The sequence below is a fragment of the Sander vitreus genome, chromosome 18 (assembly GCF_031162955.1).
Source record: "Sander vitreus isolate 19-12246 chromosome 18, sanVit1, whole genome shotgun sequence".
Taxonomy (NCBI): Eukaryota; Metazoa; Chordata; class Actinopteri; order Perciformes; family Percidae; genus Sander; species Sander vitreus.
In genome coordinates, this window is record NC_135872.1 from 6,920,444 (window position 1) to 6,945,150 (window position 24,707).

Sequence of the window (24,707 nt, forward strand, 5' to 3'; positions counted from 1 at the left end):
TTGGACAGAAATGTAAAAGACCTGTAAAATCTATTCCTGATATAAACCGGATCTGAGATGTGAACAGGATATCACAAACAGTAGCAAGAAGATTAATGATGGAGAGCAGGTTGTAGTTTCCATTGGGAGTTTTGAACTACACTAGAAATCATCCCTGTCAGCTCTCTGCTGTTGGCTCTATCTTTGATGAGTGCCAGGTCTAGTTAAACCATTGGGCCGTCTGCAGTTTTCTGTCTGGCTGCCATTTGTGGAACAGACGGGGATTTTGGCTTCAGTGTCTCTCAAAAGAGGCACTTAGTGTTTGGCACAAACCTCCTGGATCTCTTTCAAGACCTCTATTCAATATGAGTGGAGGCTTAACCACTGACCACAGAGGACAACCTACTGGGTCAATATAATCTTTTGCAAGTCAATTGTACTCGTTTCCTAAGCAATACGTCTCTCTCTTGGTCCCAAAATATGTTTTCAAGTACAAATCATTTCTCTGCAACATAATGGCAAGACTTAACATCGCTATGGTTACACTATATGCATGTGTTTGTGATGTGATTTGCACGGGGAATTACAGAATACTGCTCCTGATGAATACAGCAGCAACATGGCAAAAAGCACAGCCAACAAAAAGGTTTATTACTTTTCTTGAACATCAGAGCTTTATTTCATTTCAGCAGTAACTGCAGTAAGTTTATCACATGGCTGCCATGGCAACAAACGGTGAGAGAGGGTTTGATGTTTGTTCTCTCAGACTGGAACTACTGTCAATCACACTTAGTCTGGCTTTCAATCACAATAAAACACACCGATAGTTCCTTGGCAGCCCACTGCGGCGTTTGAACCCTTTGCAACAAAACTCAATTAAATACGGCAACTGAAAAATAATGATAGCAGCTAAAATGTTTAACTCAATTAACACAGTCAAACATTAGTATTTAGTAGTGTCCGTCTAAGAAGTCTTCTTAACATTTTTTTCCTTTCTTTTTATTTTTTTAACATTTGTTCATTCATAGAATTCAAAGCCTGATAAATAACTCTTACACCTCTGAGGAATTCAATGCAAATAAAAAACAAACCTCTTTAAAACAAATCTACAAAATATAAAATTGCATCTTTCTGTATCTTCACTGCATGTTGGCATTTTTGGATCATTTCAGTCGGTTTGTTTTGCTACATTGAGTGCAAGAAATCCAAAACCACTTAAAAACCGTTGCAGATTCAAAAAAAGATAAATAAATAGAAACATAAATACATCATGCTGTCTCTTAAACAAGCTGTCAAAACAGTCATGAGCAAACCCTCTCTGGTGGGACACCTTCAGGACTAAAAGCAGACTCTGAGGTTTTCACCTCGGGAATGATGACTTCTTTATGCTTGTACATGTGAGCAGTTCAAAGTCTTTGATATAGGGGGGCAAAATGTACGTTCACATGTCATCATATGCAATAAGATCAAAATATATGTGCAGCCCCTTCTCCTATGGGACTTGACACCATTTATAATCTCACCTTGTCAAATTTAGTCACATTGTGGGGAAAACATTGCGGTTTCATATATAAACTCTTCAGAGAACCCTGGTGAATGGGTGCATCTGTGTGCAGTCACCAATCAAAGTGCATGGTGAGAGAAAGTGACCTTCCTCTTAACAAAACAGATAGCACTGTTGGCTTCAAGCTGTGATCTATCTCATTGTTATTAACCTAAACATTTTTAGCAGGCTAAACCAGCCCTGCAGTGCAACTGTCCCCTTTGGTAACTGGTCAGAGCAAGTCGAGTGAGCCAAGGTAAGCTGCTGGGCCCTAGTCAAGACAGGTCTGGGTTAAGTGTCCTTCGTAAGAGTTTTGGAAGCGAGGCTGTGCAACAAAGTCATCATGGAACAGGACATTTGCAGACAAGATGGGAGAAGTAAGGGAAATAATAAAATAAAAAGGGGGAAAAGAGGGGGATTATGACAATAATTATCAGGTAGGTTAAAGGGTGAGAGGTGGGGGGAGGATGATGAAGAGAGGAAGAACAGTTCAGAACTCCTCCTGGTCTCGCTCTCCCCCTTCCTCAATTTCCTCATCGTCTGGTGGTGCAAATCCGTCCTGCGAAAGAAGGCTGAGGTCAGTGTACGTCAGGATGAGAAGTCATAACGTTTTGAGGATTTTGAGCCACTAAATAAATCTGTTTGTTGGTGTTATTGATAACGTCTCCTTTTTCTTGTGTTTAAATATGTCCACGTCATATTTCAGACGTCCCCCTTCCTGGCCACATTACACAATTCTGCAGTGCTTGGGCCCAATGGACCTTTTTCACAGCAGACATTTTTGACTTGTCATAGTAGGAAAATCACAGCTGAAATTGATAACCTTAACGATGGCTCAATTCCATCAAGTGTCCCAGTAAGCTCTTTCAGTGAGTCAGCACGCACAATACCAGGGCCTCTCCTAAGTGGAATGCAGCCATCATTAATGGTTTTGAATACACCTGTGCTTTTCCTACTATGACATGTCAACATGTCTGCAGTGAAATAGGTCTATACAGCAAAAATTCAAGCAGTGACTACCTGGGGTCTTTGTATCTTGCCTTGACAGTTCACTTTTAATTTGGTGACCATCAGAGAGCTTAAAGATACTGTAGTCACAAACTCTGCAAAATGCTGTGATGGACTAAGGAGAACAGTCTAAAAAAACAACATTATGGAGAAATTTCAGTCCAGTCAGGGTTCAGGTCACACCACAGCATGAAGCCAGCTCTACTTAAAGTCTTCAACAATCTACTGCTGTCTCCTGACTCTGATAATTAGCCACACTAATAGACTACTAGACATTAGCTTCGCCTTCGAGACTCTGTCTGACTCTAGAAAGCGCAGACCACTCCAGTCGCGCTAAATTTATCATAATGTATGCTAGGATAATAAAAGGGAAATCAGCTTGCCAGTCTCCTGCCCACTCTGCTAACCTGGCCGGCCAAGGTTATCAAATGTAAACATCGGGGTGAAGGTGGAGAAGATGAGCTCCAGCTAGCAAGACCATCTCTAACTGCTCTATACATCTCTACATCTAACATCTCTATCCTATGACTACGAGTCGCTCATCAGCATCAACTCAAGGAAATCAACTCAGCAGTCTCCTGCTGACTCTGCTAGCCGGGCCGGTCACGTTCTTCAAATGTAAAGATTAGAGTAAACACAGTGGAAACGGTGAAGATGGCTATCAGCTACAATCTATAGCTATGATACCGACTACGTGGACAAGCAAGACCATTGCTGCATACATCTCCATCTCTACATCATAGGGGTCACCGAGGCAAGCGTGGAGGAATTGAAAAGAGGCCGCAATCTTCTCTGCTGGGCATCCTGCTGGCCAGTGTGCAGGCGTTGGACGGTGAGCTAGATGGCCTCCGTGCCCGCGTTGATTTTCAGTAGGATTTCGGGAGCTCTGGTGTCCTTTCGCCAAGACTTGGCTGGATCCTGGAGTGTCGGTCCAACTATAGGACTGAGTTCAAGGCTCTTTTATTTGTTTTTAAAGCTTTACACATCTTGGTGCCCCAGTATATCATTGAGCTCCTCTGCCCCCTTTCCAACCCAGATCTCTCAGATCCTCAGACCAGCTGCTCCTAGCTGTCCCTGAGGCTAGGCTGAGTAAGGGGCAATCGTGCATACGCAGTAGCCGCCCCGAAGCTTGGAAAAGTTTCCTCAGGACAAGGCCGCACGAAAAAAAGAGATTGCTTAGAGAAATGTAAGCGAGGAAGTTGAACTACCTGGTACATTCTGAAAATCTTTGTCTGTCGTTGTGTCGATGGAGCAGCTACAATGTTAGCATAGCCATCATCGAATCCTAACTCCATTCAGGTAACAAGCATTGTAAGAGTTGTTTGTCTTGTGGACAGACCTGGCAAAGTATGAATTCAGACTTTCTACAAATCAGCATCATCATGTAGTTTTTTTTGGCATACTTTTGATCCGTTTATTGCAATTAAATCACAGCAAAACCTTTACCTCAAGAGGTGCTGGAAGCGGCAGTCATCCAGACGTAACTTTACTTCCTGGAGCAGGCAGTAAAATTCACCGAGCCGTTTGCTCCTCCAGATGATGTTATGAATCCAGACACAACGCTGTTTGATTTTCCGACCTATCTGGGACTTCCACAACAGATACAAAGCAGTTGTTTTAGCAATAATGATGACGGAAAGAAACGTTGCCCGTGCCTACAGCCCTACACCAGCGCGAGTAACGCAAGTAAACACAAATGATTCCAATATGATCTCGCCATCCGAGTAACACAATGCGAATATTCTCTTTGCGACCAGTGTGAAAACAGCATAAAAATTGTATAGCTTAAGTGACCTGTACCCCACCTCTGCATTAACCCAGTACGTTTGTCTGCAGTTGTGTATTTAATGGTATAGAATCATGGTTTGAAGCTTAATATTATGAGCAATAACAACATGACATGTAGAGTGATAAAAATAAGTTGAGGACGAGTCCCTCATGACTTTTGTCTAATGTTATAAACAGTGTGCTGGTTTCTCTTAGTATAGCGTCAAGACTAAAATAAAAAACTTTAACTGATGGTCTGAAGATGTTTAATTTGCTGTCTTACACTCAACACTGACGTAAGTCTAAACAGAAAAGTACAAAAGGCAAAATAATACATTAAAACTTCATTAGCACTACATTACATTAATTAGTAATTCATTAGCACCAGAAAGTTAGCAAACACATCAAGTAAACTCAACATTATCATACACAAATAACTACAATTTAACTACATTGTTGCCTCTTGTGGAGAAATAACCAAATAAAAGCAATATAACAAATATAGTGAATAATGCAAACTTTACAAGCATGAATATCACTGTATTGTGGTCACTTACACTTAGCTTTAATGATAAATTTGCAGGGTTGGGTAATAATAAAAATAAGTAACTATAATCAGCCCAGATTACATTTGTGCAAATAGATTATAGTAACATTGTCAAGGATTTCCTGATTACATACCGTTATTTAAAATATTTTGCTTTCTATTAATGGTTTATCGAAAATGGAAGATGAACATTTTGAGTAAGTGCTCCTCTTGTGTTACAAGAGCAAAGTCCTCCATGTGGCCTTTGATTAAAGAACAGCACCAACAAAACCTTACACAAAAGAAACAGCATCTCACATGTTGTAGAATACACACAGTACACCTGTAGTTTGTGCCAATGCAGTTTTTGTAAGTGGGATTTGATTTGACCAACTGTAATGCAATGCTGAATATGTAATCAATTACGTTACTAATGACAAAAAAGGTCATGTAATTTATATTCAGTAACTGACTACATTTCAAAGTAATCTGACCCACCCCTGTTAACTTGATAGTTAGTTGCTGTAGGCCTAATAGAACTACTTTCAGGTTGTGGGTAAGTGAAAGCTGGGCACATCTTCTTCATTGGAATTTTAATGTCCGCTGCAACAATAGGGACAAGAACACCAACAACATGTGAATCTAACAATGAGCATTCTGCAGGCTATGCACAGTTCTCAGAGAGCACAGAGTTCCCAATCTACACAACAATAAGGACATTTTAACATATACAAAACATATATTGAATGACTTGAATTCAATCAATATAGGTGGGGGGAAAAGTCACACTGACGATAGTGTACAGGTGGCGACGTACCTAGTGACGATGTAAGGTGACGTACCTAGTTCAGATGTGCTTAGGTGTATATTTGTACGGTAAAATTCGAACATACGCCGCCGTCTTGTAGACGTAATTTCCATGCACTTGCCGTCAAGTTTCCTGCAGGTCTCTCGTCTGCAGTCCCAATCAAATCCATTCAAAAATCCACACGGTATAGAGGCAACGGGAAGGTAGACTTCTCCTTTTCCTGGTAATCCTTCAAGTGGCACTATCCACCCACCACAGAGAGATGTTTTCTTTCCTTAAAACTGACTGATTCGAACCAGAGAGCTTGCACACACTCCACGGCAAATGGACTGCATTTATATAGCACTTTTCTAGTCTTGGCGGCCACTCAAAGCCCTCTCCCCTACAGGCATCACTCACACACACATATTTATTCACTGGTGGCCGAGGCTGCCACACAAGGTGCCACCTGCTCAGCAGATAAACGTTCACGCACATTCAGACACCGATGCCAACGGGAGCATTTGGGGTTCAGTATCTTGCCCGAGGACACTTTGACATGTGGACCGCAGGGATCCAACCACCGACCTTCCGCTAGACGGCCACTTTACCTCCTGAGCCTCAATCGCCCCAAAACACTGACATAAACAGTACCTGTCGTATAACAACCAAGTCACACCAAACAGAGGAAATTCTAACGTTACACACAAACACAAAAACATTTATTTATGACGATATGGTATTTATTTTATCCTACGAAAGGACAAGACATTTTTTAAAGAACTTTGTAAATGAACTTCAATACTTTTAAGGCCTTTTTTTGAAAATATCAAATTCAATGCTTTTTAAATACTTTTAAGACCCGGCGGGTACCTCGATGCAAGTAAATATTGTAAAAGTGTAAAATCTTCGCCCTGATGTATGTGCTCCGTGTGTGATATGTTTGTGTTTACCTCTGTAGCGTACAGTACATCCATGATTTTGCTGATGACTTGGCTGTCACTTTCACTTTCCTGGCAGAGAAGCTCAATGTCTCTCAGCTTTCCAAAGTAGAAGTCCCTCTCCTTCTCCAGCCCGTCTACAGTCAGCTTCAGATCCAGCAACTAGGAACAGAGAGAGGCCGGTCAAACAGCTTATGGGTATGAGACAAATATATAACAACAGATACACAGCTGAAGGGTTACTGTATACTGTAATGTAGAATCAATAACAATGCACACTTAACAACAGTAACAAAAGAGTCTTTGGAAGGGCAGCTGTTGTATTACAGCATCAAACAAAGCTTTAAAAAAGTCACTAAAATGTATTATTCGTTGTTAAGCTACTTCATTTATCCTATTAACATACCTTAAAATGATCAACAGTCTGTAACAATGTGACAATAATGTGTTGAGTCAGCCAGACAGACCGGGCACAGGGACCTTGTGTTGTTCAGTCATTATGAGAGAGCAGTGTTGGGTCAACACGGACCCATTTGGTATTGTCAACATGACGTTGCTTGTGCTACAAAGAGCTCTCAATGTGAAATGAGTGTCACGGTGCAATTTTGAGAAACTTCATGAACATTGAAGGGTACCATCAATCATGCAATTTAATGAGACACCTGCACTGATACCTTGGTGGAGTGCCATGATGGGAAACTACAGGGTGTTTTTTTAAAAATGGCTGAACAGATCAAAGCAGTTGGTACCTGCTGGTTGAGCTCTAGAAGCTCAGCGTCTCCTCCATTGCGGGTCACGGGAGTTGTTCTGCGGGCTGGTGCTGTGTTGGTCTGCCTCTGGGGGGGAGGAACACTCTTTGGTGCTGTTGGAGATGTTCTCATGGGGCCTGGAAAGCAGAAACACACACATTCATATATCTGCACTTGTTTAGAAGGATGCGTTTAGGCTGTGTTGACAGATTTGCTTCATTTTAACCAATGCAGTGGTCTACACTGGGTTTGAAATAGCTCATGCTTTACTTGCATTATACGTGTATAAATGTGACCCAAAACATCTTTTTATGCTTTAGTGTTCAATCACACCAAAATAAAGTGATCCTTTTTTCACAGGTGGAGAGAGAGAAAGAAAAGAGATGAGATGAGCAAGACATAGCGAGTGCTTTGTTGTTGCAGGAAACATTCAGCTATTACACAAAGTCCCGGGCAGTTCAGTGCTTGGGTTTCGTTTTTAACCCTCGTAATGTTTTAAAACGTTCTTGTAGCAGCGATAAAGGCAGTGATGTTTCCTGTTTACTGTACGGGACTCTCACAAAAATAATAGTTCAAAAGAAAACACATGCACAAACACGCACAGATTCATCCTTAATAGGATGACTTTGCAGTGTGCTTTAATTATATTAGAACAATTCTATTATTGCAGGTTGTAGCCCATTTACTGCAAACATGTATACTTCCCATCACTGCCAGCTAGAGCTGGGCAATATATCGATATTATATCGATATCATGATATGAGACTAGATATCGTCTTAGATTTTGGATATCGTAATATGGCATAAGTGTTGTCTTTTCCTGGTTTTAAAGGCTGCATTACAGTAAAGTGATGTCATTTTCTGAACTTACCAAACTGTTCTATTATTTGCCTTCACCCACTTAGTCATTATATCCACATTACTGAAGATTATTTATCAAAAATGTAATTGTGTAAATATTTTGTGAAAGCACCAATAGTCAACACTACAATATAGTTGTGGTATCGATATCAAGGTATTTGGTCAAAAATATCGTGATATTTGTTGTTCCCTCTTTTGCCACTTATTTAGATGCAGCAATTCCAAATTTTGATTGGCTCAAAAGTGAAAGTAGGATATCTTGTAAAGTGTACAAGGCTGCTTTTGGAGAGTCAGGGTGAGATTGTGTAAAACTCTTAAACATCTATGTTATGTTTGTTGTTATCTTGCACAATTACAGAGTCCCTAATACCACCCAAAACCAGCCAGAATAGACCAATCCATTAACCAAGTAACTCAAAGTTCGAATGGAGGTGGAATGGAAGACACTCTGCAACACAAGCGCACACACACGCACAAGCTTGATGCAGGGGATGTTACCTGAGCGAGAGGCTCTTTTCAGTTTGTGAAGAATGGGTTCACCTGGGTTAGAGGTGGGGATGTGTTTGCATGAAGAGGTGACAGCAGTGAAATGAAGCCTTTGAGTTCACACACAGCTGATAGTGACAATTGTGTGTGTGTGTGTGTGTGTGTGTGTGTGTGTGTGTGTGTGTGTGTGTGTGTGTGTGTGTGTTGTACCTGGGTTGGGTGGAGGCGGCGTTCCCTCATGGCCCTGCCGTGACATTACAGGGTCATAATCTTTCCCGTCATAGTTGGCATCAAAAAACTTCTTAAACCACTGAAGGAACTCAAAGTTGTCCTGGAACTTCCCCTTCACCAGCCTCTCCACAGGAATGATCTGAGAGAAGGAGAGAGTGGAGGACAGAGAGATGAGGTGTTGATATCGTCTATATAAATTATTTTAACAGAAAAGGAGGGAACCCTTGGATATGGATCTAAAAGAAATGCCAATCCTTGCCAGAAAAGCACCGCAATGGGGACAGTTTGTGATCAAAGGGTCGCTATTTGAAATGACAAAATCTAAGGATAACATAATAATTATAAACTATTATTTTGGGGCATTGTGGCCACGTTTAAGATGCTGAACATGTAATCACAACATCCCGTGTGACTATTGTTGCATTTCTCCCTCCTCTTACTCTCAAAATAAAAAACAGATATACAGATATAACAGAAAATATCTTGTCAACTATATTAAAAAACTATATATTATTTATTCTGTAACTCAACAGCTACAGTATGCATTATGTGGTTTGAGGTGTCTTTGACCAGAGAGCTTCAGTGTGAAGAAGGATCGATAATGACCCTTTCCTGATGGCTCTTATGTCAATTTACATATTTCAACAACTCTGTTAACCCAGGGGGATGATTTATTTAATCAAATCTAGCCTGATTATGTGCATGTTTATGTTTATATATGTGTGTGTGTGTGTGTGTGTGTGTGTGTGTGTGTGTGTGTGTGTGTGTGTGTGTGTGTGTGTGTATATGTGTGCATGTGTGTCCGTGTTTTCTCACCTTGTCCACATTCATTCTCTTGAATGAAGCCTGTAAGACCTTGAAATTGTGGATGTATTCATGTTCCAGTTTAGCATTGAACTTCACTTTCTTCATTAATATGCACCCTGGAAACAGCATGTCCATTAACTGACAGTAAGCACCACCTACAGGGAAAAATACATATTTACTTTTAGAGCTTGATATACATCTTGAATTGAATTGCAAGCTTGAAATCTTTTTTTTAAAAAAGTGTGCGTTTACCCGAACAGAGCTGCTCGATCTTTGTGTATGGGAGCTGCAGAGAGTCGTTGACCCATGCCAGCATGTCATGACGACTCAAGTTCTCAATGGTCATTGAGGTGGAGTAAACATTCACCGCCATCCTCCTGATTCACAATAACGCACACAAAAGCACACAGATATCACATTCAACAGTTGAATGATGGATTTCAGAAGGCCGATAGATACTTATAGCCTACAGTTTGATTAATGTGTGCAACTATATTTGTGGTACGGCTGTGCTCGACTTACTATCCACAACGTTTGCTAATGGAAAACCAAAAGCAAGTCATACCATGCACTGGAAACCAGCATAAGGCGCTAAGTTCAGGTCGCAGTTTCCCCTGGAGGCACAATAACTTCTTTAACATGTAGCCTCTGGGGATCAATAAAGGCTTATCTAGGGGCTGCTGTGGCTCAGGTGGTAGACTGGTCATCTACAGCTCTGCAGTCCCATATCGATGTGTCCTTGGGAAAGACACGGAACCCCAATTTTCTACCGATCGGTGTGTGAATGTTTATCTGATGAGCAGATGGCACCTTGTGTGGCAGCCTCGGCCATACAAGGTCCAAATGTGTGTGTGTGTTCGGATTCAGATTCAGATAACTTTATTAGTCACCACGGGGGCAATTCAGTTTTACAGCCAACCCATCCATTAAGGGTTAAACTAAACTTAAAAAGTGCATTAAAAAGTCCGTTAGCATGCAATGTATATAATGTAATGTTATAAAATAATAAATTAAAATAATGGTGTGAATGGTGAATGGCCCTGTACTATGTTAAAGCGCTTTGAGTAGTCGTAAATTAAAAAAGCGCTATATAAATGTAGTCAATTTACATTTAAAGTTTTTATTATTTCACAAATGTAAGAAACTTGAGTATTTAAGCTAATACTGCTATTAAATAAAGTATCATGTCTAATAATATGCAAGATTTGCTTGCTTGACTGCTTCATGGACAGGCCAAAAAATTTAAAAACAAACACACACACAGACACACACACACACACACACACACACACACACACACACACACACACACACACATACGCTTTACTCACCTGTTTGGTGTGAGCTGTTTAAATGGTTGTGGTGGTGGACCACCTTACAAAAAGACCTGAAGACAAAAACCAGAATCATGTGAGATATCGGTGTTGCTACCATTCATCCTGCACCCTAAAGATAATCATACTTCAAAGTTATTTTAATGGTCATTCTTAAAACCTGAATCTTGTCTTTGTATATCCCCTTTAAACATAACTCCCTCTACACCTGCATTTCTATCAAATGGTCAGAGTGGTTTAGTAGATGTCCTGCTCAAGAGCTCCCCCACGAGGTTACAAAGATAAACACCACAGAAAAACTAGCAGCCAGTCATAGTTATCTCACTAATCTCTGCCTCAGTTAATCCTTTTAGCCTAGGTTGAACAAGCTGTAACCCATCGTGGTGCACAAAGGCAGCTGAGATCACCAACGAAAGGATCCAACACGCATAAAAAATCCACACCGCTACATTTCATCACACTGACAGCTTGAGATAAAGAAAAAAATCCAACAATCACAAGGCATTTCCTGTGAACTGACTGCATTCAAATCAACACCGTCCACCAGACAAATGCAGCTGCTCTGGTTGTGGCTGGTGAATATGCAGGTTATGCCACTGTGTCCTCTGAGCCCAGAAATCCATTTTGACTAGTTTGAAAGGTTGGGAAATGCAAAAATGTCACTAAAGGCCTGTTCATTCTGGAGTTTATGTTGCTGCCCGACTGCCTCGTCCACATATGAAGCAAACTACACACACATTTAAACAACCATCTATCTGGTCACAAAGACCTCTTTATGTGAAAGACAAACAGTCCAATAATAGCAAATTAACACAGAGTGACAGTGGCACAACAACCAATAGCTGCTAGCGGTTAACTTACTTTTTCATTAAATAGTTATCAGTAAGGGAGAAACAATTGTTGAAATGATTAGTTAATTTTTTTCTAAACAAAATATCCTGCTCTAGTTTGTTTTAAATGATAATAAAACAAGACGTTTAAAGACATCACTGAGGACTCGTACTTGTAAAGACAATTTTCCTGTTTGTTAAAGACCAAATAATGCATAATACATAGATAAATATGTATGTACAAATCAAATCTCAAGTACAATTAAGGGTATATGGTTAATTCAAAATGTTCAATGATTATTTATGTCCATAATGTTGTACATAATGTCCCCATTATTGCACATAGAAATGTGTTACTATGTATTGTGCTGTTTTCCAAATAATGAATGTTTTTTAAAAGCACATCTGACCAACATATTATTGAGTAGCAGCAGTTAGAAAACATGTTGACTGCTGATCATATTTCAGGTTTACAAAATGAGCGTATATATAGGATGTAGCTATATCCTAATAATAACTGATGAAAGCCATGCAGTATTTTTAAGTGAGCCTCGTTTACTTTATTGATTTATTATCACATAAAATACATTTAATTTAACCACAAGTAAATAGCCTCAGGTTGACAGTAGGCTATTTTGTGCTGTTTTTTCTCTTATATTCATCTCATATCCAGTTGGTTTCATGGGTCAACGGAAGTGTTTTGACAGTTAATGTTCCAGCCGCTGTCAGTGCGACAGCCACTGCTGTACTGTGGGACTGTTTGGTCATGAGGCTAGCTTCTAAGCTCACACTGCTAACGTCGGTTGCGACTGGCTGATTGTTGTTGAATTGAGAGACTTTTCACCAAATTTCTATTTCACCGCAGCGACATTAGCGAACTAAAATATATCCAAGTGTAACTGAGACGAGACTTTTTTTCCCAGCCTAACGTTACCTCTGAAGGCCTTTTGGATAACACATACGCACATTATCAATGACATAATAACTGTCAGCTAACGTTACGGGACAACACAAGCACCTTTATGTGAGACGTAAATAAAACAAGCAGTTAAATCAACAGATTTCATTCATTTAAGTTAAGTTGAGTTAATATCACTCACTGAAGTGCGACGCGTTGCTCTCACTGCCGCCCCGTTGTCGTTGTGTCTGATGATGGGCTTCTGTTGCTATACGCCCGACTGTTGCCTTAGCAAAGACTGGCCTCACTCCCATCTAAGCTGCTGGAGCAGTGCGCATGCGCAGGGCAGTTGCAGAATTCTCTCATAACTTGTGAACTACTAGTGAAACTGGTGTCCCGACGGCAAATCTGCGATTTCCTAGGACGGAAAAGGCATGACCCGCCCTACTCTGCCTCTGATTGGCTAGTACACGTTGCCTTGGCTGGTTGGCTTGGTTGGATTTAGGCATGAGGAGTGAAATTGGTTAGAGTTAGGTTAGGGTAAGTTCTCTTAATACCTCCATTGGTAAGACCTATGGGTAAGACACACAAATACACACAACATATACTGTGTATATAATTAATATAAATCAATCTTAATTTTGTGTTAATGCGCATTATACTGTTTATTGTGTATTGTCCGAAAATATGGACACATTGTATTGTGATGCATTGGCAACATTGTTATTAAAACTTTCATGCTATTAAAGCCACTTCGAATTGAATGAAAATTGAAGAATACCAAAGCCAATCAGAGACACAGCAGGGCGGGTCATGCCTTCGCCATCCTAAGAAATGCAAATTTGCATCGCCATAAGCGGCCATGATGGAGAAAAACGGCGACCCATGTTTGGTGATTAACTTGAGCCATATAGTCGTGAAAGAGGTATTCAGATCCTTAACTTAAGTAAAAGTAGAAATACCAAAGTAAAAAAATACTCCATTACAGTAAAAGTCCTGAATTTCAAAATGTTCATCAGTAGGCTATTATAACCTGAATGTATCCAAAGTCAGTAATGTAAAGTAACTAAGTAAATGTACTCAAGTACTGTACTTTTGTAATTTGTAATCTGTTATTTTGAGGTACTTTTACTTACTTAAGTAGTTCAATGTATTTCAGTGTATGTTTAATGTCAGCTTTATATTCAGGTCATATGGTTCAGCACAGCAGGCTACCACAGATACAACTTTATTGTTATGTATTTATTTTACTATGCTTTGCAAGGATTTTTGCCTTGTAATGAGTTATTTTGTTACTTAATCTCTACTTTTTTTATCAGGGAGCCAAGGCTTCTCATGCAGATGCACCTTTCAATGCTTGTAATGTCATTGCTACCCTCTACTTTCATTCATTCATGTGTTGCAGCTGCATCCTCATTGCTGCATGCACATCTCTTTTACATTTTCTACTAATTTTTTCATTTCATTCTTTTTATTTTAGTATGCATATTGTAGTACATATAGGCCAGCATGTATGTTAGTATGTATACAGAGCCTCTTGTGCAAAACATTTTCCCTCTAGATGAAGAGTTTCATATCGTCTTATTGTGATTTTTCTATTACGTGTTAATCAATTACCGGTACTTCATTTTTTTTAACATATTAAAATTGTGACCACAAATCTTTTGAGGTAGCCTGGTTGACACCAGACCCTTCTCAGTTGTAACTGAGAGTGGGTCTGGAGAAGCTTCATTCGCAGCCCATTTCCAAAGGGCCGTCACCAACGGACGCCGCTCAAATGCCTCTGGGCGCAATTGGATAGTCCTTCAACCAATCAGACCAACGATCCGGGTGATGTAGCAGCTACAGCGGCATCAACGGGTTGCTGCGCTTCGGTGGCCGTTATGTTGACTGTAAACAAAAAGCTTTGGAAAAATTGGAAATGGGCTTGAATGGGCTCTTGGCCAGACTGACTTGCAGAGCAAATCTCAAAATTTGCCAGAAGTTTGTCAGGGTTTTCCCAGGCTACTTTTGAGGCATTTTAGGAACAAAAAAGTGACACAGAAAGAATCAAGTTGATATTTTTCTTATTATTTTATTTTGCTGTTATCATGTGGTAAGAAACAAGCAGCCACTTACAGATTCAACAGGTTCACTGTCCAACACAACAAGAATCTACAAACACACAACCAGTCACAGTGCCTTCAAAACAACAAAACCATCCAACAATTAAATAACGTTGTTGTAGGCAATAGTAAAAAAACAGCACCAGTTGTTGTGAGCCTGTGGAGAGATTTAACTCCTTCGTCTCTATGGGGTGCTCTTCATGCATGGGTGTGGGTGTTGCACAGGTGATTCACATTGGCACATTTACTCTTTCAGCTAAAAAACAAAACAAACAAACATCCTAAATATATAGTTCACAGACGAGAAGACGTGATCATGTACACTACTGGTCAAAAGTTTGGGGAAATTTCCATTCCACTCTATTATAGACAGAATACCAGCTGAGATCAGTTGCATTGTTTTTTAACCAGGGCAGCAGTTTTCAGATTACATTATGTGCTTACATAATAGCAAAAGGATTCTCCAATGTTTTCTCAGATAGCCTTTTAAAATGATATCAGATTAGTAAACAGAATGTGCCTTTGGAACATTGGATGAATGGTTGCTGATAATGGGCAATGTAGATATTGCATTAAAGATCAGCCACTTCTTTCTACAACAGTCGAGAATACTTTTATGGAATGGAAATTTCTAAGTGACCCCAAACTTTTAACCGGTAGTGTATAAATATACTGATAGGCAGGAATGAGACATCATCAGGAAGTGAAGGATCAGTGGTTTTCTTCAGACTGTGCAACTCAATCGTCCTGCTCTGTGGAGAGTCACTGCTCTTACAACAATAAATCCCTTGTATTTTCCTACAAACAGGAAGTTTACTTTCAAAATACTACTACTGAAACCCAACATCATGTCATTTATTACGGTAACTTTTGGGGCCCTCTATGCGCAATCTGGGGCCTCATTTATCAACTGTGCATACGGACAATTTTGTACGTAAACTGTGCAAACGTAAGCATACTTAAATTAAACCATTAAACAATGTTGTTGCTCTTAAATGAAGGTCTTATGGACAAGCCACTTGAAATCTTCTGGTTTTGTTTAACCTTATTTAGCCATATCTCAACCCCAGTGTCTCTGATGTTTGTCCTTTTCTTTCTTAGTTGCTACATTTTTCAAAAGTCCTTCAAATAGTCAATAGTCTGTCATTAAAGCTGCATTAATGGTTAATCTAAGTCCTATTTTCACTCTCCTTTTAACACTGTTTCGGCCTCCACCAGGTCATTAGGGAAAACTCCTCTTCATCTCCTTAGCTGCTCAATATTCCACTTTCTTCACTGGCTAGTTGCTAACTTTGTCCGTCCGTCTGTCGATTGGAGCTGGAAGGGTTCTGTGTACATACGGTGAGTTTAGGAAACAGAGCAACGAGAGTGAACCGAAACAGTAAAGCTGTGGGCTGTAAAAGCACAACAATAAGCAGAAAGACACTCAAACGCTTCGTGGAGCTGTTATTGAGGATACATAACTTTTTCTTTATGTAAATGAGCCTGTTCATGCTCATTTTAAATTGAATTAAATCTTTCTTATGCCTATGGGAAATCTATTACGCACGGATTTACGCTTGTTTTATGCACATTTTGACAAATGAGGCCCCTGGTGTTTTTTAGCAGCTCCTGTTTTCACTCAGAAAGCTCTAAGTGATCTCTCCAGTGTATGAGAAGGCACCAATCAAAGCATTATTCTTGTGTTCTGTATCATCAGCAGCAAAGAAACAGAAAGCTTTTCCTTCTTGTTATCCCCACTGTAAACCTTAAATCACTTACTCTTCCCTTCAAGAAACCGACTTCTCTTCAGTCTTCTACAGTAGTACTTGGCAAGGTCTATAAATACCACGCTTCCATGACAGGACTACATCCATGATTTTGCTGATGACTTGGCTGTCACTTTCACTTTCCTGGCAGAGAAGCTCAATGTCACCCAGCTTTCCAAAGTAGAAGTCCCTCTCCTTCTCCAGCCCGTCTACAGTCAGCTTCAGATCCAGAAGCTAGGAACAGAGAGAGGCCGGTCAAACAGCTTGTGGGTATGAGACAAATATATAACAACAACAGATGAACAGCTGAAGGGTTACTGTATACTGTAATATAGAATCAATAACAATGCACACTTAACAACAGTAACAAAAGAGTCTTTGGAAGGGCAGCTGTTGTATTACAGCATCAAACAAAGCTTTAAAAAAGGCACTAACATGTATTATTCGTTGTTAAGATACTTCATTTATCCTATTAACATACCTTAAAATGATCAACAGTCTGTAACAATGTGACAATAATGTGTTGAGTCAGCCAGACAGACCGGGCACAGGGACCTTGTGTTGTTCAGTCATTATGAGAGAGCAGTGTTGGGTCAACAGGGACCCATTTGGTATTGTCAACATGACGTTGCTTGTGCTACAAAGAGCTCTCAATGTGAAATGAGTGTCACGGTGCAATTTTGAGAAACCCATGAACATTGAAGGGTACCATCAATCATGCAATTTAATGGGACACCTGCACTGATACCTTGGTGGAGTGCCATGATGGGAAACTACAGGGTGTTTTTTTAGAAATGGCTGAACAGATCAAAGCAGTTGGTACCTGCTGGTTGAGCTCTGGAAGCTCAGCGTCTCCATTGCGGGTCACGGGAGTTGTTCTGCGGGCTGGTGCTGTGTTGGTCTGCCTCTGGGGGGGAGGAACACTCTTTGGTGCTGTTGGAGATGTTCTCATGGGGCCTGGAAAGCAGAAACACACACATTCATATATCTGCAGTTGTTTAGATGGATGCATTTAAGCTGTGTTGACAGATTTGCTTCATTTTAACCAATGCAGTGGTCTACACTGGGTTTGAAATAGCTCATGCTTTACTTGCATTATATGTGTGTAAATGTGACCCAAAGCATATTTTTATGCTTTAGTGTGCAATCACACCAAAAAAAAGTGATCCGCCGATTTTCCGCAGGGTGGTGCGGCAGGGGGAGTGTCAATGAAACGGCCCATTTGTGTGAAGTCCTGTTGTTTTCTTAAACCCCCTTACAAAGCGCAAGTAGACTTTATATTTCACAGTTACTGTTTTCCTTCAGATCGTTTCTAGATTGACATTTCCGACCGCACAGCTTATTTTACAGGTGGAGAGAGAGAAAGAAAAGAGATGAGATGAGCGAGACATAGCGAGTGCTTTGTTGTTGCAGGAAACATTCAGCTATTACACAAAGTCCCGGGCAGTTCAGTGCTTGAGTTTCATTTTTTACCCTCGTAATGTTTTAAAACTTTCTTGTGGCAGCGATAAAGGCAGTGATGTTTCCCGTTTACTGTACGGGACTCTCACAAAAATAATAGTTTAAAAGAAAACACGTGTTAAACTGTTAAACTGGCTTCCGTCAGAACTAATGACACTTATTCACCATACTTTCCTCTTCACCGCGGGACTAGACAGGGTTGTCCACTGTCTCTTCTGCTTTTTGCATTGGTAATGGAGCCCGTTGCAGCCACCATTAGGCAGTGTACAGATATCAAAGGGATCTTCAGAGCAAATCTGGAACACAAAATTTCTTTGTATGCTGACGATGTCCTTCTCTATATATCTGACCCTCTCATATCTATTCCGCATATTATCACTATTGTTAAAGACTTTGGCAGTTTCTCAGGGTAAAAACTCAACCTTGGAAAAAGTGAGTTCTTACAGATTACTACAGTTGCCACTCAGACTCACTTCACTCTCTTCCTTTCAAAGTGACTAATAATAGATGTAATTATCTTGGTGTGTGTTACAAAGTCCCACTCTCAACTTCTGAAGGCCAATCTTACCCCATTCTTTGAGCGTACCAAACAGGATCTCACCCGCTGATCCACTATGCCCTTGTCTTTGGCTGGGCGAATCAGTGTAATTAAAATGAATATCCTTCCCAAATTCTTATTTTTGTTTCAGTGCATCCCATATTTCCTTACAAAAACATTCTTTACAAAGCTTGACAGTCTTATTTCATCTTTTATTTGGAACAACAAAACACCCAGGATCAGGAAATTGTTTCTACAAAGACCTAAAATGCAGGGTGGGATGGCTCTACCAAATTTTCAAATTTATTACTGGGCTGCTAATATCAAAAGCTTATTGTGCTGGTGGTGGGATACGTCACCCCTGGATTTGGAGTCTAGTTCTTGCAGTCTAACCTCACTTTCAGCTCTTTTGTGTTCATCTATTTCCTTACCTCCACCCCAGACCTGTCAGAAACCAGTAGTTCTTCACTCCTTAAAAATGTTGTCTCAGTTTCGAAAACATTATGGGCTAGTTTCTATGTCAGTGTATTCTCCTATTACAGCCAACCACTTATTCCCAGCCTCTCCGTTAGATAATACTTTTACTCGGTGGCTTAAAAACAGAGTGTTAAATCTCAAGATGCTATATAAAGATGGTGTTTTCATGTCATTTGATCAGGTTAGACAGGGGTTTTCTTTACCAACTAGTAACTTTTTCAGATACCTACAAGTGAGACATTTTATACAGAATCACTTCACCCAATTTCCCTTACTGCCACCAAAATCTTCACTTGATTCAATCCTTGAAACCCCACCTGAGGTGAAGGGAACAGTGTCAAAGTTATATACAGCGATATTTGAAATGGAAGGTCCCTCATTGTCAATAATAAAAGAAAACTGGGAAAACGATATGGATGTTAACATAACTGAAGATCAATGGTCTGACATAATTCAAAGAATGTATTTATTTTTCATTACTTTATTTAACACGATTGTAGAAGGTGAAATATGTAGATGCTGCTATTGAAGAAAATCAGAAATTTCAGTTTACAGGAAAGTACTGATATTTTTTTCATTGGAATTGTTTTTTATTATTATAACTTTAGCTTTTGTGATACATGTTCTGTGTTTGACTGTTCAATGTCCCATGCTTATTAAAATAAAAACACTTACTGTTGGCAATTTATATCCATGTTCTCATCCTTGCATAAGAAAGTATCAAGTTATAATGCTCCATGGCATATTGTATCTGTTACACAGTGAATATTGAACTTTAGCTAATTTTTTTTATTTTTTAAATAATCGCAAATCGAATCGTAATCGCAATATCTGGCAGAAAAATCGCAATTAGATTTTTTCCCCCCCAAAATCGTTCAGCCCTAGTTCACACACAGCTGATAGTGACAAGAGTGTGTGCGTGCGTGCATTGTACCTGGGTTGGGTGGAGGCAGTGTTCCCTCATGGCCCTGCTGTGACATTACAGGTTTGTGTTCTTTCCCGTCATAGTTGGCATCAAAAAACTTCTTAAACCACTGAAGGAACTCAAAGTTGTCCTGGAACTTCCCCTTCACCAGCCTCTCCACAGGAATGATCTGAGAGAAGGAGAGAGTGGAGGACAGAGAGATGAGGTGTTGATATCGTTTATATAAAGTTATTTTAACAGAAAAGGAGGGAACCCTTGGATCTAAAAGAAATGCCAATCCTTGCCAGAAAAGCACCGCAATGGGGACAGTTTGTGATCAAAGGGTCGCTATTTAAAATGACAAAATCTAAGGATAACATGATAATTATAAACTATTATTTTGGGGCATTGTGGCCACGTTTAAGATGCTGAACATGTAATCACAACATCCCGTGTGACTATTGTTGCATTTCTCCCTCCTCTTACTCTCAAAATAAAAACAGATATACCTTAAAAAAAGAAAATGTCTTGTCAACTATATTAAAAAACTATATATAATTTCACAGTATGCAGTATGTGGTTTGAGGTGTTTTTGACCAGAGAGCTTCAGGGCCCTATTTTAACGATCTGAAACACAAGTATCAAACGGCAAACGCAAGTAGCTTTGTGGGTGGATCCCGACACAAATCTAAAATGGGTTGGCCTGAAGTAGCTACATTACTTATAGGTGTGGTTTGGGCGTAACGTGCAATAAACCAATCAGAGCATTATCTCACATTCCCTTTAAAAGCAGGTGCACTTGTTCCATAGCGGATTGATATTATAATGGCAGATTTGCTAGGCGCACGCTCTTAATACATCCATGGGCGCATGCCAGGAGCGGTTCACAGCCAAGGAGACGTTTGAGTTTTCTTTTTGTCAAAATGTAAATAAAGAAATGTCACAAAAACATAATTTCTGATGTTTTAGGCTCACTCTCACTGAATCACAAGGTTATGAATGCATGGTGATATTTTTGCAATGTAGTCTAACATTAGACCGAGATTACCTCACTATAGACGATGCAGCTATTCTGTCTCTCCTCTCCCGTGCTGCTAAGTCAATTGCGCTGGGTGCAAGATAGGGCCCACAGTGTGAAAAACGATCGATAATGACCCTTTCTTGATGGCTCTTATGTCAATTTACATATTTCAACAACTCTGTTAACCCAGGGGGACGATTTATTTAATCAAATCTAGCCTGATTATGTCCATGTATGTATGTATGTATGTATGTATGTATGTATGTATGGCGTGTTTTCTCACCTTGTCCACATTCATTATCTTGAATGAAGCCTGTAAGCCCTTGAAATTGTGGATGTATTCATGTTCCAGTTTAGCATTGAACTTCACTTTCTTCATTAATATGCACCCTGGAAACAGCATGTCCATTAACTGACAGTAAGCACCACCTATGGGGAAAAATACATATTTACTTTTAGAGCTTGATATACATTTTGAATTGAATTGCAAGCTCGAAATCTTTTAAAAAAAGTGTGCATTTACCCGAACAGAGCTGCTCGATCTTTGTGTATGGGAGCTGCAGAGAGTCGTTGACCCATGCCAGCATGTCATGACGACTCAAGTTCTCAATGGTCATTGAGGTGGAGTAAACATTCACCGCCATCCTCCTGATTCACAATAACGCACACAAAAGCACACAGATATCACATTCAACAGTTGAATGATGGATTTCAGAAGGCTGATAGATACTTATAGCCTACAGTTTGATTAATGTGTGCAACTATATTTGTGGTACGGCTGTGCTCGACTTACTATCCACAACGTTTGCTAATGGAAAACCAAAAGCAAGTCATACCATGCACTGGAAACCAGCATAAGGCGCTAAGTTCAGGTCGCAGTTTCCCCTGGAGGCACAATAACTTCTTTAACATGTAGCCTCTGGGGATCAATAAAGGCTTATCTAGGGGCTGCTGTGGCTCAGGTGGTAGACTGGTCATCTACAGCCCTGCAGTCCCATATCGATGTGTCCTTGGGAAAGACACTGAACCACGATTTTCTACCAATGCTGCGCTATCGGTGTGTGAATGTGTGTGAATCTGATGAGCAGGTGGCACCTTGTATGGCAGGCTCGGCCATACAAGGTCCGAATGTGTGTGTGTGAATGGTGAATGGCCCTGTACTATGTTAAAGTGCTTTGAGTAGTCATAAACTAGAAAAGCGCTATATAAATGTAGTCAATTTACATTTAAAGTTTTTATTATTTCACAAATGTAAGAAACTTGAGTATTTAAGCTAATACTGCTATTAAATAAAGTATCATGTCTAATAATATGCAAGATTTGCTTGCTTGACTGCTTCATGGTCAGGCCAAAAAATGTAAAAACAAACATTCGCTGTCAAGCATTCCACTGGAGAATGAAAAACATAATTAATGCTTTAACCATTTTGAGACCCTCCATACTTCTGATTTAGTATTTCATGAATATCATCCGCCTTGTTATTAACCCCAAAATATCATTAGCAGCTTCCACAACTGATTTGATTTTAATCACTTCTCTTAACATGTAGCATAGTGACATTAACTACTGAACATATGAAAGCAATACATTCATTTTTCTTTATCAGCAGTGTCTCATCTGAAATTCTTGCCTTGCATTCACAGAAGTATGGAACAGGAGGCCTGTGTGTCTTGTTCTGTTGATTTATTTTCCCTATAGGATTCCTATCTCTCTACTCTCTCTGATTGTGTTGGACCTATTGTCATCTGAACTTCTTTGTTCTGGCAAATAGATAGGAGTTGATTTTTCTTCTTTTTTATTTTTCACAATGTTTTTGATTGCCTCAGCATATGAAACTTTGTGTTATCTTATATTTCTGAACTTCCTTAGCTTCCTTTTGTTTCACACATCCTCCGTATGCTGCACTTGGTTGACCTCCACAATGGCAACATTTTAACTGTATTATCCCCACATTGTCCATACTCATGCTCACTTCCACATTTAGCACATCTAAGTTTGCCTTGGCATGGACCTTTTTCACAGCAGACATTTTGACTTGTCATAGTAGGAAAATCACAGCTGAAATTGGTAACCTTAACGATGGCTCAATTCCATCAAGTGTCCCAGTAAGCCATTTCAGTGAGTCAGCACACACAATACCAGGGCCTCTCCTAAGTGGAATGCAGCCATCATTAATGGTTTTGAATACACCTGTGTTTTTCCTATTATGACATGTCAACATGTCTGCTGTGAAAAAGGTCTATAGAGCAGCTACATGTCCAAATCTGACATTTAAAACATCTCATTGGATGTGGAATGTACTCTCTTACTGGATAGCACATGAAGCCCATTTGAACTTTAGAAGGCATATCATTCTTAAACCACAGTAATATAGACATGCTTTCCATTTTCTCTTTTCATTTAGTCAATCGCTTTGCATCAACAATCTCTCCCCCTTTCAGACTATCCTTAATTTCTTCAATAGAAACTGAAATTGGAATTCCAGTTATAACTCCTCTCTTTCTTGACGTTACTCCTGGAATGTGTGACGTTATGTTGACCTTATTCAATGTGTCTTTCTTTAAGATTATCTCCCTTTGTTCCTCAGACGCTGCAAAAATCATTAGCCTCCCATTTCCCATGAATCGTGCATGCTTTATTTTCCCTATTTCTTCCTCAATTGCTTTGGTGACGTGGGTTGGGTGTTAAGTGTGGCCCTTTTGCTGAAATACACCAACCACTTTCCATATTTCTTTAATTGACTGCTGTACCTTAGTCTCTTTCAGGTATCCTTTTCTTTTTAACGGTGTCTGTAGATTCAGATCCACTATCTGATCTTGGTCTACACTTTTTTCCCCCAACTTCTTCCCACAACATTTCATTACTATCCAAACAATCGCTATCCGAATATTGGCCATCTGACTCGTCCGACATACGACATCACTGTGTAGTTGTTATTAGTTAGCTCTGTCAGAGGTAACAAACAAATTCCAAATCAAACCTTCCGCGTTCCTCAACACGTATCCGGGTCCGGAGCAACACCCAGTCCCTCGCGAAAGTCGAGAGCCGACGTTGTAGATCTCGCTGGTGCGTGACCAGAGGTTTTTTATTTTTGTATTTATACATCTACAGTCAAATACAACACAAACTACACAGAACAAATACCATACATTAGCCTACAACAGATTCACAACAACAGCCACAGTCAAAATAAGCCTAGGTATGTTCAAAAATATAAAAAGAATAAAAAATTGATCCTAAAAAAAGAAAGAAAACATCCTTAAAGCAAAATGAAAAATCTGGGATTAATACTGTGTGAATGACTTTTAGGAACTCTGACCAGAATTTTACTGTATAATAATAATAATAATAATAATAATAATACATTTAATTTATATAGCGCTTTTCACGAACTCAAAGTCGCTTTACAGGGTATAGATAATAAAGACAAACAAACAAAACAAAACAAAACAAAACAAGATTCAGGCACAGATGAAAAGGGGAGGGGCGTGGGGCTAGGGATAGGCAGTGGTGAAGAGATGGGTCTTGAGGCGGAACTGGAAGATGGTGAGGGACTCAGAGGTGCGGATCTCTTGGGGGAGGGGGTTCCAGAGCCTAGGAGCTGCCCTGGAGAATTCCAGAAAAGATGTGACACGTTTTCATCAGTGCTATTACATAACGAGCAGTTAGACTCAATATCCTGTTTGTATCTTTTAAGGAAGAATTT

The 24,707-nt window shown here is 39.8% G+C and overlaps 2 protein-coding genes across 8 annotated transcripts; both read right to left on the bottom strand.

Moving 5' to 3' along the window:
• Nucleotides 1-609: 609 nt before the first annotated feature.
• On the bottom strand, nt 610-13,062 carry LOC144533358 (microtubule-associated protein RP/EB family member 3-like). Of its 5 annotated transcripts, none has more exons than XM_078274660.1 (9): nt 12,950-13,062; nt 11,017-11,072; nt 9,938-10,062; nt 9,695-9,840; nt 8,858-9,017; nt 7,301-7,437; nt 6,564-6,713; nt 3,977-4,113; nt 610-2,081 (listed from the first exon to the last, which is right to left on the bottom strand). In XM_078274660.1, the coding sequence occupies exons 3-9, from the start codon at nt 10,056-10,058 to the stop codon at nt 1,814-1,816; spliced, it is 1,119 nt and encodes a 372-aa protein (XP_078130786.1). In that variant the 5' UTR covers nt 10,059-10,062; nt 11,017-11,072; nt 12,950-13,062; the 3' UTR covers nt 610-1,813. The 5 variants fall into 5 exon arrangements, with proteins under 5 accessions (XP_078130786.1, XP_078130788.1, XP_078130787.1 ...); XM_078274661.1 differs by having other exon boundaries at nt 1,992-2,081; nt 3,977-4,109; nt 12,950-13,060; XM_078274662.1 differs by lacking the exon at nt 3,977-4,113 and having other exon boundaries at nt 1,923-2,081; nt 12,950-13,058.
• Nucleotides 13,063-14,801: 1,739 nt separating this feature from the next.
• LOC144533659 (microtubule-associated protein RP/EB family member 3-like) lies at nt 14,802-24,121 on the bottom strand. 3 transcript variants are annotated; one of them, XM_078275182.1, is made up of 7 exons: nt 23,982-24,121; nt 21,525-21,649; nt 21,285-21,430; nt 20,011-20,170; nt 17,424-17,557; nt 16,614-16,834; nt 14,802-15,108 (listed from the first exon to the last, which is right to left on the bottom strand). In XM_078275182.1, exons 1-6 carry the CDS (start codon nt 24,104-24,106, stop codon nt 16,649-16,651), a joined length of 876 nt encoding a protein of 291 aa, XP_078131308.1. In that variant the 5' UTR covers nt 24,107-24,121; the 3' UTR covers nt 14,802-15,108; nt 16,614-16,648. The 3 variants fall into 3 exon arrangements, with proteins under 3 accessions (XP_078131308.1, XP_078131307.1, XP_078131309.1); XM_078275181.1 differs by having other exon boundaries at nt 14,802-16,834; XM_078275183.1 differs by lacking the exon at nt 23,982-24,121 and adding an exon at nt 23,752-23,975 and having other exon boundaries at nt 14,802-16,834.
• Nucleotides 24,122-24,707: the final 586 nt, after the last annotated feature.